General features: G+C 42.7%; 1 protein-coding gene across 19 annotated transcripts in view; it reads left to right on the top strand.

Annotated features, from left to right (window-relative positions):
• Nucleotides 1-15,915, top strand: part of RBFOX1 (RNA binding fox-1 homolog 1) — a 1,183,000-nt gene that overhangs the window by 530,867 nt on the left and 636,218 nt on the right. The window contains exon 1 of one of the 19 annotated variants that reach the window (XM_036392509.2): nucleotides 13,193-13,408. The exons of 17 other annotated variants lie outside the window; for them this stretch is intronic. In XM_036392509.2, the coding sequence (XP_036248402.1) occupies nucleotides 13,370-13,408 (39 nt within the window). In that variant the 5' untranslated portion in view covers nucleotides 13,193-13,369. Of the gene's footprint in view, nucleotides 1-13,192; nucleotides 13,409-15,915 lie in introns of those variants that run through there. One more of the 19 variants, XM_054516567.1, reaches the window with a different exon arrangement.

The following is a 15,915-nucleotide window of genomic DNA, read 5'->3' as shown; positions in this document are numbered from 1 at the left end:
ACTGGGTAATTAAACAGTACTTTCAGTGAAGGTCAACTCTGAATTAGTAGTTCATTAAATTATTTGTCATGCTGAATGTTACTCCTGGTCACCAGCAGTAGTGATTTCAAACAAAGAGCAGAGGAATGTCATTTTTTTTTGCTCTCATTGCAGGGGAAATTGCTGTCTGAGCGTTAGGTCACCCAGCAGGGAAGAGCCCTCATGCCCAGCACAGAAAATCCTTGTTTGCAGAGGGATTGCTTGAGGTGGCATGCTCAGAAACATCTCAGGGGTGTGCTGCCTGCTTTTGTTTCAGAATATGCATGTAAGAGCTGAATTGTCCTCTTTAGGCCCTGGAAAATCAGTTTGTGTTGGCAAGGATTTCTCCTGTAGTGTCACACATTTTACAGCAGCTACAAGGAGGACCTGTGCCTTTTTATTGTAATTTTACATGGTGGTAAAAGTTTGAGATGGAACAAATTATGACTTAGACACCCCCAGATTTAAAGCACCTGCTGAAACAAGCCCAATTATGAAATGGATAATTAAACCTGACTGTAAATACTGCACTGTGTCCTGGGATGGGAACCACTTGGCATCAGATTTTCTCACAGGTGGGAGGCAGCAGTGCATTTCTCTGCAGTTCTGCTCTGGCTGTTCTCTCTTGCATTTCCAGTACTGGTCTTCAGCAGTTTTTCCCCATAAGGATGGGGATTGGAGCCTGATGTTCCTCCTAGGGCCTGTAGCACCCACAGCTAGGTGCAGACACCATGTACAATCTGTTTTCTGTCCTTTTTGCACATGGTTTTAGTTCCTTTAGTACATGAGTAGGGCTGATGTTGCTGTAGGACACGAAATAAAATGATGTGGACATGCAGCTCTCCAAGGTAAAAAAGAGGGAAGTTTAATTTCTGACTCCAACATGTATAGATTTCCAAAAGTGCCAGTGGATTGGAGGGTGACAGTGCCACCTCTCCAATGACACTGGACAAACCAATAATCTATCAAATGTCTCCTCCTCCATAAAAGAATGCAAAACAATCAGTTATTTACAGAAAGTGTGTGAGAAAGTTCATTACAAGAATGTAAACATCAGAAGGTTTAGAAAAACTTAAAAAACCAGGGTGACAGGCTTCCATTTAACATCAGTGGGAATTTAGGATTATAACCTGTACTGATGCACCCTCAGGCTGATCAGAAACTCTGACAGGTGCCAGAAGATCACCTGGTGGGTCTGAGTCCATGGCAGCAGACCCAGAGTGTTGTGTTATGGTTTTTATTTGCCATGTTTATTGTTTGATTTGTGGTTTGGTAGTCCTTTTGGGCTTTTTCTCCCCCTGTTTTAAAGACCTGCCTTTGTTATTTAATTGAGCCAGGTGTTGGTTTATCTGTTTGTTTCTTAGCTATTTCCCTGCCAAGTTTCAAAGCCCTTTCTCCCACATCCAGTTGTTAACCCCTCCTGTCCCAAGCAGTTTTCCTCCCTTGTATTCTCTGCTTTGTGTTCCACCCCCAGTTCTCCTGATTAGCTGAACGTTGTGTCCTCCCTCGAGACCCACCCCCCTTTATAAGCTGTTGTTTGGAGCGTGTCCCAGCAGTCTGTCTGTCCCTGTGTCCCTCTGTCCATGGTGCTGCCTCTGGAGCTGCCCTTGCAGGGACACAGGCAGGGGGACCAGGGTGTCCCCACTCCCATCAGGTGTGCCTGGATTAAAACTGAGCCACAAACAGCTGGGAGACCTCTGCAGTATTTATCAGGCTGTAGCTATAATGAAACTCTGCTGTTGGTAATTGCTAGGAGATTAAACCTTTCCAAAGACACACTGGGTGCATACTAATGTCCTGCTCTCCAGAGGAGGGGACCTCAGGAGAGCTGGGCAGGGAAGGAGGAGGAAAACCTTTCCTCAGGGCTCAGGGGCTGTGATACCAGGGAAAACCTCATTATTTGTTCAAGGCACCAGCACAGGAGTTTTGTGGGCCAGATCAATCTACAGATGCTCTCTGAAGGAGAATTATTCCAGGACAGTGCATGTGAAACTCTTCAGGTCTGAACTTTGGCATTATTTGTTGAGCACTTTTTGCTGTGGTATTTACAGAGGGAAGCAAGAAACCTCTGCACTAAGGAGATGCTGGGGCTGTTGCATTCTTGCCATCATTGCTAAGGCTGCTCCTGAGCACTTTGGTTCTCCGTGGATGTGAGCAGAGGTTCCCCCTGCACCTTTCAGCAGGAAGGACAGGGATTTTGCATTATCCTGGCTCTGCCCCTGTGGTTGCAGGGGTTTCTGCCACCACTCCTCGTCCCCCTACTGTTTCCTGTTGCTCAGAGTCAGTCCCAGCCTCAGGAGGGGACTGGTGGGATGCAGGAGCTTCAGCAGGTGTGACACCTCCCCAGGCTGCTTTCAAATGCCTGCCTGGAAAATACATTAAACAGGGCAGAAGAAGCAAAGTGTGCCTTTTACAGGCAATTCAATCTCTTTCCAAAATGACAATTTGGGAGAGGAGCCTTGTGTTAACAGGCCACAGAACAGTGAGGTCAGTGGGGACAGGAGGGAAAGGGTTTCCCACCAGAGCCCGGGAGGGCTCTGAGGCTGTGGGGGACTCTTGGGTCAGGGAACTCTGCCACAGCCAACAGAATTCTTTGGGAAGATTGGTAATACCAGACTTCCAGGGCCAGACTGCAGCCCAAACTGCAGCGGGATGGAGGCTCCCAGTGCACTCAGAGTGTCCTGGCTGTGCTGCCTGTGCTGGGTGGGAATGTCCAGTGGCACGGGGTGGCAGCTGAGGTGTTCTGAGAATGTCACCCACAGGGAGGCTGCTGTGGGTGACAACCCAGTAACTGCAACATGTTCCTCTGTGCAAGAAGAATATCAGGTAGAGATCAAGTGCTGACCCTTCTTCAATGCCCAATGCTAATGCGTAGATGGCAGCATAGTCCAAACCCCAGGTGTCCCTGAATGTTTTTATATTTATTGTTTATGTGTAATACACAGAATGGACAAGAAAATAAGTAAAGAATGCCACATAGTTGAATGGGAAGGCCAATAGACGGATGATACAAATTAGCAACTCCTTTCTGTCTGGTTTCTTGAATAAGAATAGTTCCATTTTATTAATGTATATTCAGGCAGAGCTATAGCCACACACTAAATCAATTGCTTTTGAACATAGTATTAGAACAAAGTAGAAAAGAGTATTTTAGATGGAAACTTCAAAAAAAAATCTTTGCAAGGCTCAAAAGAAGAGCCTTGAAAATGAAGAGATATTAAATTTTCTGTGGACTTTGTGAATTTATGTCCATTAGAAACTCCCAAACTCTAAATGACTTCTAAATTATATATCCTCTTAGGGTAAAAAAAATAGTCCAAGTTTTCATTTATATATATTAAAATTACAGCTGAGATCCATGATTTTATTGTAGTGCCTCAATCCCATTAACATTGAGAGAAGTTAGATATTGAGATATCTTTGTGGAGAAATCCTACAAAATGAGGTTTTTAATGGACAATTTAATGAAAGTGCTGCTGTGTGTGCAACAGATGACAAAAAAAAAAAAGCAGGCAAACCCCTGGAAAAAAAATGGAGCAAAGAGGGATAGAAAACAGTTCAGAAGATTTATTATGTTATGGAATCAATTTAGGAAGGGGAAATACTGGATGAGGAGGACGCTCAGTATTTGTGGTGTTTGTGCAGCCTCTGTCTCTGGGGTTAACTCCAGCAGGCTGTGCTGTCCTGGCCATCAGCCCTGCTGGGCCTGGCCTTGCCCTGAGCTGGGATTTCACAGCTGCCACTCCATCCCTCTGCTGCTGCTTGGTGGCTTCAAGGAAAAGGAGAGCAGACAGCAGCCTGTGGGTGTCAGGTAACATCTGTTACCTAAAAAATCACCCTGCCCAGCCCTGAGTAAAATATAATTGATATTTTCTTGTATTTGTGGAGTTCCCAGATGAAGGAAGGAATGAGGAATCTGACTCCATGTTCTCAGAAGGCTAATTTATTATTTTATGATACTATATTATATTAAAGGATTCCATATTATATTAAAGAATACTATACTAAACTATACCAAAGAATACAGAAAGGATACTTACAGAATGCTAAAAAGATAATAATGAAAACTCCTGACTCTCTCCAGAGTCCTGACACAGCTTGGCCCTGATTGGCCAAAGAGTGAAAACAACTCCCAGCAGAATGCAATGGAACAATCACCTGTGGGTAAACAATCTCCAAACACATTCCACATGAGCACAACACAGGAGAAGCAAATGAGATCAGAATTGTTTTCCTTTTCTCTGAGGCTCCTCAGCTACCTAGAGAAAAATCCTGGATAAGGGGATTTATCAGAAAATATGATGGTGACAATATACTTCACTATATTTTATGAAATGGCCCTATTATATGTGTTATATAAAAATGCAAGCAAAGGTTTTTCTGAAATATGCTTAATGAAAATGAGGAATTTACTGACTCTGACTGGAGCCAATATATTAGCCAATTACATTATATTATACAGCAGCTGGAGAAAATGTTGTAATAGAGAATTTAATCCTCCACTTCTAGGTTTTGTGTTGGTTGTCTGCAAGCCCCCACTGGCAGGGAAGCACTGCTGGGATTTCCTGAGCAGCACTGATGCTCCCCATGTCTTGGACACAGTTTTTGCTTCAGGCCCCTGGGAATGCCCTGGGAGCAGCTCTGTGCTGTGGAGGGAGAATGAGAAAACTTTGCTGCCAATAAGAGTTGTTTGCAAGGCCAGGATGAGTCAACACAGGAAAGTACACTTGCTTGTGTGGTGTTCTTTATGCTTCTGACTGTATTTCTACATTCCCTGAAAAAGGTTCCTTGAAGAAATTTAGGGATTGCCTGTGAAGGAGAAAAGTTTTGCTGTGAATTTTTCAGGAAATCCTCTCATGACTAATCTCCGTTGATACTTGAAATTTCTGTTCCCAGACAGATTTTCCCAGTGTTAAAGAAATGATTCTGTAGGAAAGAACAGAATGTCTGAAGAAGACAGCAAACACACACCTAAAATGATAATTTAGTTATGATGGTTTTGTGCTGTGCTTACATCTGTGTTTCCAAGGGCTGATTTGATTATGGAGCAGTTTCTTCTTAGAATAAACCAGCATGTTTAGGAAGGCATTGACTCATGGCAGAGCTAAAACTGACAACAGTTAAATGTAACTCCTTCCATTAACAATAATGGAATTCATGTTGTATCATTATCATGGTTGGAAAGCCTGTCAAGAAAGGAAAAAAAAAAAAAAAAAAGCACTGCACAGCTTTGATTTATATGGTTTTTATGTCGAGAGCATGTGTTGGTGATCCCAGCTGGACTATAAAGGGCACAGGCATTCCATTGCCAAGATTTAGGTGCCATTTAAAAGTACAAAATCAGGTTTGGAGGCAAGGGTTGAAGTTAAATCTTGACAACACAAGGAAAATAAAAAGTGTATAATGAGAAGAAAGAAAAGATACTAGGGAGAGGTCAGAAAAAAGATTTCTTTAGCATCAGAAACCCTTTGAATACAAAGGGGCACAATAAAATATAAGTCCAAGGGGGTAGTTGATGTCAGGCAGTGGGAGAATGTCTGGTGAAGTTTTAGGCTGCACACTGAAAATTCCCCAGCTGAGCTGGTGAGAGCACGGTGCTGATGTCACCAAGGCCATGGATGTGAGCTGTGTCTGGGTGATGCACTGAGAGTTGGGCTCAGAAATCCCTGTGGGTCCCTTCCAGCCTGGAATATCCTGTGGAACCCCTCTCAGCAGTGGCCCTGCTGCCTGGGCAGGAATGCAGTGGCTGCAGCTGAGCCTGTGGTGGCTGATGCAAAGAAAAGTGAGTGGAGAACTTGGGAGCAAAGGAGGATTGCATGGCTTGGGCTGGAGCTGGGGAAAAGTGTGGGCTTGGGCTGAGAACAGAAAAATACTTTATTCACAACAAATGGGGTCATTCCCAATGGAAAGATGAAAAGAGACCTATTTTCTTGAGCTCCTCCTGAGATGAGTCCAGGGCTACAGGATACTATGGTTCCAATCTTGACTTTGAATTGGACCCAAGAACAGTAATAAAACCAAAATTGTTCAAATCATTTAAGAAGAAAAATCCCTTCTGTGCTCATGCTCCCTATTTAAATTTCCTTAAAACAGCATTTCCCTCTTCTACCTGTGCTGCCGAGTTTTTAATACATCTATTTAAATGCAAATTTTGACTTTTGGTCTGTAATCACAAAAATGTTTGACACATAAATTTTTATCAGCAATGTAATTTTATAGAGGAGCAGTAATGGAGTGGTAGGCCACAAATAGCAGGATGATGCATTGCTCACCCTGTTCCAGTGTGGGGAAGTGCCTGCTCCAGTGTCAGATTGTTTCCTCAATGCTCAACTTACTGAGATGCATGTGGTGCTCTAGAGAACTTTTTAACTGTACTTGGAGTGTTTTCTTGTGTACCAAAATCTCCCTGAGGACAATCATTTCTTTGTGTGCCCTGAATTGCTGCCATGGCAGTGCTGACAGCTGTATCTTCAGGAAGGGAAGGGTTTTTCCCAGCCCAGCATTTTTCTCCTCTTTTCAGTGGGTTTATTGCTTGGGTAGGGGAATGTTTTACCAGCGTGCTGCCAAATCCAGTGCTGGTTACTCTTTGCTGGCTGCTGAGGGTGTGGTTTGTATTTCATCTTTCCCCACTCCCATCAGACAGTCTGGCCCTCCCCAGTCCCTGTCCAGGGTGCTGGTGGCCACCTGTGGGAAATGGAAAAATAGAAACTCCCACTGAAAGGTTTGAACTGCAGCCCTGGGAGAAGCTTGGATTGGTGTAAAAATAAAATAAACAGATATTGAGTAGAAAAATCATAAACTTGTGTTTCTATGGTTGGAAGTGAGATTATGCCCTAAGTAAGTGAGAAACTGCATTGATAAAATGGTGAAGGGTTTATAGTGTAGGGGTGTGGTTGTGTAGAGTAAGCTGAGAGTTTAGAATTTAGGGTAGAAGCATCTGTGTGCATGTGAGACAGAAGCCTGTTGGACAAAAGTATCCACAATGCAGCAAAATTAATTAAAGGTGATAGGTCAGAAAAGCAAAATAAACCTTGTGGCATCTATCCACTGGGTTAGAAAGTTCAATATTGCCTTGTAACAAAGAACTTGTGGCCACTCTGAGCTGTGGCTGGCTGCTTGTGTCACAGATCTCACAGCCTCTGAGACTGATGTCTGTGTGAGCAATAAATCCTTTTTACCCCAGTGATGGTGCCATCCCTTCATTAACAGCAGTGATAATCACAGCCAGCAGCCCTGGTGTCCCTGACACGGCCACATCTGCTGAGCAGGGCCACAGCTGCAGCAGTGACAGAGCCCAGCTGCAGCAGGCAGGGCCTGTTTGGCAGAGCTGTCTGTCCTGCTGTCTGTCTGCTGGGCTGAGCAGCCACAGCAGCACCAGGCCAGGAGTGCCTTTGGCTCAGGGCTTGGCACAGCTGGGGTGGCCCTGCAGCCATGGGTGCTGCTGTGCTTGGGCAAGCCACACATTCTGCCCTGTGAGTCTCAGAATATCCTGAGCTGGCAGGGACCCCCAGGATCACTCAGTCCCACCCCTGGCCCTGCACAGACCCCCCAACACTCCCACCCTGTGCCTGGGCATTGTCCAAGCTCTCCTGGAGCTCTGGCAGCCTCGGGGCTGTGCCCATTCGCTGGGGAGCCTGGGCAGTGCCAGCACCCTCTGGGGATGAACCTTTCCCAAAATCCAGCCTGACCTGCCCTGGCCCAGCCCCAGCCATTCCCTGTCCCAGGGTGCAGAGATTGGAGCTGCCCCTTCACTGCCCCTCATGAGGATGTTGGAGACCACAATGAGGTCCCCTCAGGCTCCTCCAGGCTGAACAGACCCAGTGCCCCCAGCTGCTGCTCTCCAGTCCTTCCCCATCCTTGTGGGCTCCTCTGGAAGCTCTCCAATGGCTTCCTGTGTTTTCTGTCCTGGTGCCCCAGGCTGCACCCAGAGCTCGAGGTGAGGCAGAGTTAAGAAATGCTGTTTTCATGTTGGTATTGGCTGGTCAGACACAGGGTAGAGCAGAGAATGGTGCCAGGCATGAAAGGAGTGTTAATCCCACTCTTGACTTCTCAGGGATCAATAATATCTGAACATTAATTCATTTGAAAGAAACCCATACAGTGAGCCAAGTCTGTGCCTCCCTGTGATAGCAGGCTTATATTTACTTAATTCTAGTATTAAGTGAAGGTAGGTGGCTGCTTTCATTTTACTTATTGTTCAAAATAATTCTTATATTATGGCAAGGATCAATACAGAATGCCAGATATTTTATTGTACTTACAGAAGATCACACACCTTAGGTTCTGCACATTCTGCACTTTATATTCCCTAGATGCCCTGGCATTAATTGCATACTTCAGATTGCAAATGACAGAGGATCTGAAGGGCACTGTGCTACATTTTCATTCTCATCATCTCTGTTTTCTGAATTTAGACAGGTTACAAAGTATTACTGAGGATTTGAGCAGTGTTGAAGCCATTTAAATGTAGCAGTAACATATCAAGTGTATCAAACAGTTCCTCACTGTTTGGCAAAGGACGAGAAATTTGGAGAGGAGGAAAATCTTGAACCAAAAGCTGTTTGACTGCATTGAGAGTCTGGAGAAATGATTTCTTACGCTCTTCACTCAGTGGGCTCATTGCTGACTTTCCTGCTCACTGAAGTGTCCTGGGGCCTGTTTCATTGCCACTCCTCTCTCCTGACTGCCTTTGCTTTGCTCTGCTAAAATCTGTTTATTCACTGCTGCTGAGGCTGGAGTGGCCTGGATCATTAGCTACCTGTTCAAGGTTAACTTTTTGTGCTGAAGTGGCTTTTTGTGAAACACCTTTTAAGATTTTGAAAATACTTGGCATTGTCTTACCTAAAAACCTGAGATTTGAGTGCAGCCATCATCATATTTTTAGTGAAATTGAGATTTTGCTCTCTTTCCTCCTCTCTCTCAGTGTTGTAAAAACCCTCACATTGTTTTTAGTCCTTTTCTGCTTTATTCATGCGCAAGAACAACAAATGTCCTGAGTATACCTGTGAAGTGCTTTACTTTCCAAGTGCTTATGTAATTTGCTGGACACTAATGTTTAAATGTTTGCATATTGAAAAAAACCCAAGTATTTGTATATTCAGAAATACCACACTAGTGGTTTTAACTCCTCATTGTGATCAACCTTTTTTCTCTTAAGCACTAAGCAAATTTCATAGTGTAGTCATGCAATTTTTATAATAATTTTGACACTGGAAATTAATTGTAGGCTTGATCAAGATACTTGTTCAATGACACAGCCACACAGACCAGATTTCCTATAGAAGGTTGTGATCAGTGTCAGCCAGTTTCTCTTGATTTGTGCTGGCCCTTTTTTAGTTTTTTACCATGCTATGGCCTCGGGTTTTGGATATTGTCTTCATCAGTCTGGATCTTGAGAATTTGTGTCCTCAAGTCATCAAAGCACAGGAATCTTGGTCTGCCAGCTCAGAGCAGCATCTGGAGCTGCAGGTGCAGCACAGGAGAATCCCCTGCACCTCCTAAGGTCCAGGAGGATTTCCAGATCATGAAATGGCTCCCATGAGCCACTCCAGGACACCAGCTTTAATACAATTAACCTTCTTGACCCTCCTGGTCATGTTTTGCCTTTTAAATTACCTGATTTTCCAGCTTAACATGTAGTAAACACTTCATTAGTCATTTTGGTCATGGTGTGTTTGTAGAGGGGATGGAAGTGGAGGAAACAGGCTCACAGCAGCTAAAGCCAAACCAGGGGTACAGCCCAGATGAAATTCAGGAAAAGAGAAGTCCTAAGGGGAAGAGAGAGCTATTTTTATTAGCAGTTTGTCTCTTTATGGTGACCTGTGTTGGGCAAGGGGAATCCTGTTATTGCCAGGCACTGAAGGAAACTCTCTGTGCTGGTCTTAGACTGCAGAGAAAGCAGGGCAGAAATGGAATGTGAAAAGGGAGTTGAAGGTGACAGCTTCAAGCTGTAATACAGTGTTTCAGCCCCATTTTAAGGTGTTTAACATATATTTGATGTCATGCCTTTTTTGAAAAGCTTGTCAATGTTTTATTTAGGAGGGAAAAGTACAGGCAAATAGATGGTAAATGGTGAAACTTCCATCTCCTGCTGTAGGAGAGGAGACAGAACATATCAAATACCAGGTTCTGGAGGCAGATTTGTGGGGCTCAGTCCTGAGCCAAGCTATTGTTCGAGCTGGATTGCTTGCATGTAAATAAACCACTCACTGTTTGAGCCAGTGCCCAGGTGGAATTCCTTAGGATGGAATTAGCAGCTGGCCAGAGGGATGGGGCAGTGCCAGTGAACTCTCGATGTCCTCACAGGGCTCAAAGCTCCTCCTGGTGGGTGTCAGGGCTGAAAAGTGTGTGAGCTCCACAATGGCACAGCCTGTGACTGAGCACTGGTGCTTTGGGATTCGTGTGGATCAAGGCACTCACATGAAACATTGGTCCTGTCAGTTCCTGCATGGGAGAGGCTTCTGTAGTGTTGGGACGCTGAACTGCAAATAAAGGAGCAAGAGGATAAAAAGATTAGAAATAGGTGTGTTTCTTCCTCTTTCAAAGCCCTCACAAAGCATTGCTGGAATTATCCCTGTTGGCAAAGCTGAGTTATTTTTATAGTTATTGCACTTGTGCACCTCTCAACTGGGCTTAGCAGAAGTTCACTAGGTAGAAGTAAAGTTGTGCTTGCTAGGCAAACCAAAATCCAAAATACCAGCAGGTCTGAATGCAAAACCAACATTATTTAAGAGAAAAATCTGAGAAATAAAGCATCCACTTTTACTTTAGTGTTAGGACTCTTATAGCTATAAATCCAAATTCACTGCCATTACTCATCTCTCTAAGGTGTTGATTTTATAGAAGTGATGCTAGGGAAACAACCCACCCAAAAGTGAATTAAAATCTAAATCTTAAGTTATCACACAAATGTTTGCTATTTATACTGTCCATCTGTCTATGGTGCCTGACAGATAATCAATATACTTTTACTAAAAAAAAAATAAATCCTGTTGCTCTGGAGAAACACAGCACTGAGCTCAGCCAGAAGTTCCTGTAATTCCTCCGAGCAAAGCTGCATTTGCAGAGTGGGCTGAGAAATAAGGGCAGACGAATATTTTCTAATAACTGAATAGTCAAATAGTGGGATTGAAAGCTAGAACAAAACATCTGTGTCCTAAACTCTGTGTTCTTGAGCAAGGCTGCTTGGGGCTGCAAGGAGTGGGCAGTGCTGCCTGCTCTCAGTTGCACTAACACTGATTTATTTGTGTTTTTTGCGTGGGGGAAATGTTTGCATTTTGCTGCTGAGGTTTGGAAGAAATTCAGCTTTTCTTGCTTGGTGATCAGCAAGCTGTTGTGTGGAGCTCAGTTATTATGGCTCCAGTTTTTCCCTCCTCGTGGGCCTTTCTGTTGAAATTTGGGACTTTTCAGGGGGCTGGTTTCAGTGGGAGGTTGGTGCTGTCTTTTGGTGGAAAGAATGCCTAAACTCCAGCTTCTGCAGATGACTCATGTATCACAGCTAATCAGAGTCACAGTGCTTCTTCATACATCTGATTATCTATGTTTGTGGCAGGCTTATTTTCATTAGGGAAACAAACTCTAAAGCTGTAATAATCCAGTGAAATGTTATGTACAATTGTATAGATGTGAGCTGAATTTTTTACTTCGTATCAAAGAGGAATGGTCACTGTAATGAAACAAATTCTATTTGTATTTGTGCAAGTCCATGAACAACTAAATGTGTAAAACAAAACATTTTTTCCTCATTTATTCTTCAGGTTTTGCAGAATGCTGCTTTTTTGTCTGTTTTTCAGCTCATAATAAACTTCTGTGGTAGAATCTTTCAGCTGAATCTGGAAGGGTTTTGCAGGTCTTTGAAGTACAAGCCTTTATCTAGTTTGGGATGTGTGGCTCTTCTTAGCAAGTTAATAGAATCTACCTCCTGACACATTACAGGGTAAAAATGTTAAATAAATTCATTATTATTGCATTAAATCTCAGGGGGGAAAAATGGCCAGTTTGGAAATAAAATTCTTATTATTGAGTGGCTTTTCAGGGTTTTTAGGGTTCAGCCAAAACAAAATTGAAATAGTTATAATGGAAAAAACCTGCAGCACACATGTTCTATTTAGCCTTATTTAGTTCTCCTACTGAGGCATTTTTAATCTTTTCAAGGGTGAGTTTGAGAGTTAATTGTTGATTTTGTCAGTTTTATAAGCACACCAACATAATGAATTTTTGACGTGCTGAAAGAACAATGAGCAAGTTCAGAATTTTGAATTTTCAGGAATGTGGTTTGTCTGCTTCTGGCATTATTTGGTTTAGAGCAAAGAGCAGCCCACCCTCAGGACTCTGCTGCTGTCTGCAGAACCACCAGCGCTGTGACAGCAGTGCCTGCATGAGCAGCTGCTTTAAGCACATTAATAGCGAATAAAAGTGTTGGGCACATTAAAAATGGACCTAAAAGCAGAGGGGAAGCAGGTGCCTTTGACTGGTGGTGTGGAATAAGTCCTGTTGATTTGGGTTGTTTGGCTGTAATTGATCCCACATCGTGCAGCAGCAGAGCCCACGGAGGCACCCAGAAGTTGCCTGTAAGTAGCTGGGTTTGCAATCAGAGACCTTTTATCCCTGCCATTTGTCACTGGCCGTGCCAGGTGTGTCTGGGGGCTCTGCTGCAGGTGTCTCTGGTCTGCAGCTCCTGGCAAATTGATCCTTTGTGCCCCTGGAGCTGCCCCCAGCAGGCTGCAGAGGCAAACCATGGGCAGCAGCCTCTGCTTTTTATTCTTATCGTACTGGCACACAGAATATGCCCAAAAATACCTCGTGCAAAACAAAAAAAGGTGCCTAGAATATTTAGTGATTGATTTTTCAGTTAGAAATTTGCTGGTCATTGTCCTGCCCCAGGATAGATTTCTGAGTAGTGATTGAAGCCAGAACGGAAGAGACGACGTCTTTTAAAGTCATTCTGTCAAATCACTTAAATTAGTTTAAAGGGCAGTTCATCCAATTTCAGAAAATACCGCTTGTGTCTTTTCCCAGTGCTCCTGGATTTTGAAAAGTTATTGCTGATGTCTCAAGGAAAGGATTCCAAGCGCTGTGAGAGAGCAAGCAGCTCCCTGCACAAACACACAGCGCCGGTTCTGCATGAGAAGCAGCGCTGAACTTCCTAGGAAGAGTATTTTGAGCAGGTCCAGTTGATAAGCACTCCAGAATCAATATTTCATGTTATTCTACTATACAAATATAACACTGATAGCGGCAGCACTACAAGAGGCTGGAAACAAGTCAATGTCACAGGCAGTTGGCATTCAGGCTGCATGTCCAGCAGGCAGCTCCTGCAGCTCTGGCTGTGCTTTGGGCAGGGCACCGTGTGATGGAGTGGCAGCACCAGCCATGCTCACTGCACCTCTGGGTAAGTCTTCCTCACCTTCTGCCCCCTTTACTGGAGCCACACTGGGAAATTTCTATAGAAAGGCAGATGCTGAGTTTTTCCTCTTTTTCTTGGACTGAATCGCTGTGTTGAAAGGATTGATTTTAATGCCCTGACATCAAAATTTTGTTACTGATCTTGAAATAGATCAAACGCAAATATTTTGCTCAGGGAATTAACTCTGGTTTTGAATCGGATAATTCTCTCACAATAAAAACTCTGGGAATGCTCTGTAAGGAAGATGAGTGCTCTTTGGCATTTATATTTTTTAGTTCGAGGATGTAGCAATGGGAAGACAGAATAATGAATTGCCAGGGAGGCAGGGAAGTTAGAGGAATATAACTGGTGCTTATGCCCATTATTGTTGCAGGTTTTTGACATTTAAAGTGGTTTGCAACCCTTCTCTTATCAGAGCTAATGCCAGACAATCAGTCACCCTGGCACAGCAGTTCTGTGCCTCACTGTTAGTAATGCTGCTGATAATTGATGTGCAGCAGCAGAATTTATAAATGAAATTAGCTCCCCAAAGTTTAAGTATGACTGTGATTGAAGCAGTAATGATAGAGTTCATGCGAGTACGTTTGCCATTTATCTGAATGTATCATTACTGACAGTGCTTTTCCCTTAACATTTTGTTATCCTTATTCATGTCATTGTTATAATGTCCTCTCAGATACCTGCAAATTAAACTGACTTGTACTCAATGCTGATCCTTCCTGCCCACCCCTGCACCTCCTCCTCTGGAATTAATTTGTGCAACATTTGATTTTTAAGATCTTTGGGAGCATCTATAATGTAGTCAGAGGGAAGTGCTGTTCAAATAATTGGGGAACAGCTTTGGCTTTCTTGTCAGTGAAAGCTTTTCTATCCTTTATTTGTCAGGAAGACACAATATTAGTGTTTTAATTCAAAATTCAAAAAGTGGTTTTAGCTACAAATGAAAGTGAGGAGACACAGAATTTTTAGCAACCCAGCAATGTTTCAGACTTTGGACTCAAAATCAAGAGAGCCCTACATCACCATGGATTTGATAATATCTTGAGCTAATCCTGGAGACTCTTTTTTAAAAACTCTTATGAAAAATTACTGAAGGAGACACAATTTTGGTGAAGACTCCATGGTAATCTGAAAATAAAGTGATTAAACATAAGTTGAGTCAAATAGATTCTGATTTTTAAAAATCATGTATCTGTTTTCTGTATCTTCAAAACTAGAACTTGATTATCTTGTGATGGTTTTCTCTTGTTCCAGTTACTTTTGCATGTAGAGATTTTAAAGGGCTATAGGACAGAAGGTTTTTGGTATTAGTGAATATCAAAGAATTTGTTAGAGAAAGTTTCATCATCTCCATCTGCACAGTAAAACCCCAGAAATTCTGTGGAAAGAGGTGAGTTTGGAATAGTTCAAATTACCTTGATTTACTTTAAGGATAGATAAGTACAAATGGTTTGCTCTTTTTTTGTTTGGTTGGATTTATTTGGGTTATTGTTTGCTTTGTTGGTTTTTTTTGGTGTTTTTTTGTTTTGTTTGTTTACTAGACCAACTTCTCTAATAAACTATACTCAGATCTAAAAAGGAAAAGGTTATATTTGTGTGTTTCCCATCACTGGAGTAATTTTTCTGAAATTTCAGTAAAGATGGGGGAAAAATCCAGCAATTTAAATCAGACAATATGTAGAAATTCATTGAAATGCTTGTTTTTAGAAATCCATCCAACCCTCAGCACTGACTTAATTTTAGTTCTCAGAACTGTTTTGCTTTAATCCCTTTCCAGCCACGAATTAAACTGAAGAAAATATTTACAGTGCATTTACTGCATACCAAGGGAATGGCCCACACTTCCTGGCCTGGCTGGTAACTTTTGTGTTTTTACCTCATGAGGAGGTTGAAATAAATGAACACAAATGTGATTTCAGAAGGTTATGCCTGGTTTCAGTGGTGCTCATTTCAGTCTCTGCAGCAAAAGAACTGGAGGGCCTCCAGTTTATTCTCTTTTTTAGTATAGGAGATGTCATCTTTGAGCATATTCAGCAAATTCAGTATCATAAGGAGACAACAGGATCAAACAAGATCTCTCTTGCTTAAAATATTGTACAATATCCTACATACACACATGTGGTTCTGCCTTTTTGGTAATGTTTGAATATTGGGACCCAAAGGAAGTAAAAATGTTGTAGCTTCTCAGATTTTAGATCTTTGCCTGTTCAGTATTTTGGGGGGATTTTCACCTGGGTTTCTTGCAGGAAGACAGTAGTGTTGGATTTCCTGGACACCTTTATTTTGAAGTGTTCCCTTGAACAATACATAATTTGTGACATCAGGTTTTGGTTGCTTCATTTAATGCAGTTTAATTCTTCCAGTGGTTTATATTTAATTAATAATGTACTAATTGATACACCAGACAAGTTCAAGGGCACAACCTCCCCAAGGTTTCACCAGCCATCTAATTTATATGAATTTCCTCTAAGTCATGACAGTGATGCTTTAAT

Source organism: Molothrus ater, chromosome 16, assembly GCF_012460135.2.
Source record: "Molothrus ater isolate BHLD 08-10-18 breed brown headed cowbird chromosome 16, BPBGC_Mater_1.1, whole genome shotgun sequence".
In the NCBI taxonomy this organism is placed as follows: domain Eukaryota; kingdom Metazoa; phylum Chordata; class Aves; order Passeriformes; family Icteridae; genus Molothrus; species Molothrus ater.
The sequence above is the reverse complement of the archived record's forward strand: the minus strand, read 5'-3'. Positions and strand labels throughout refer to the sequence as shown.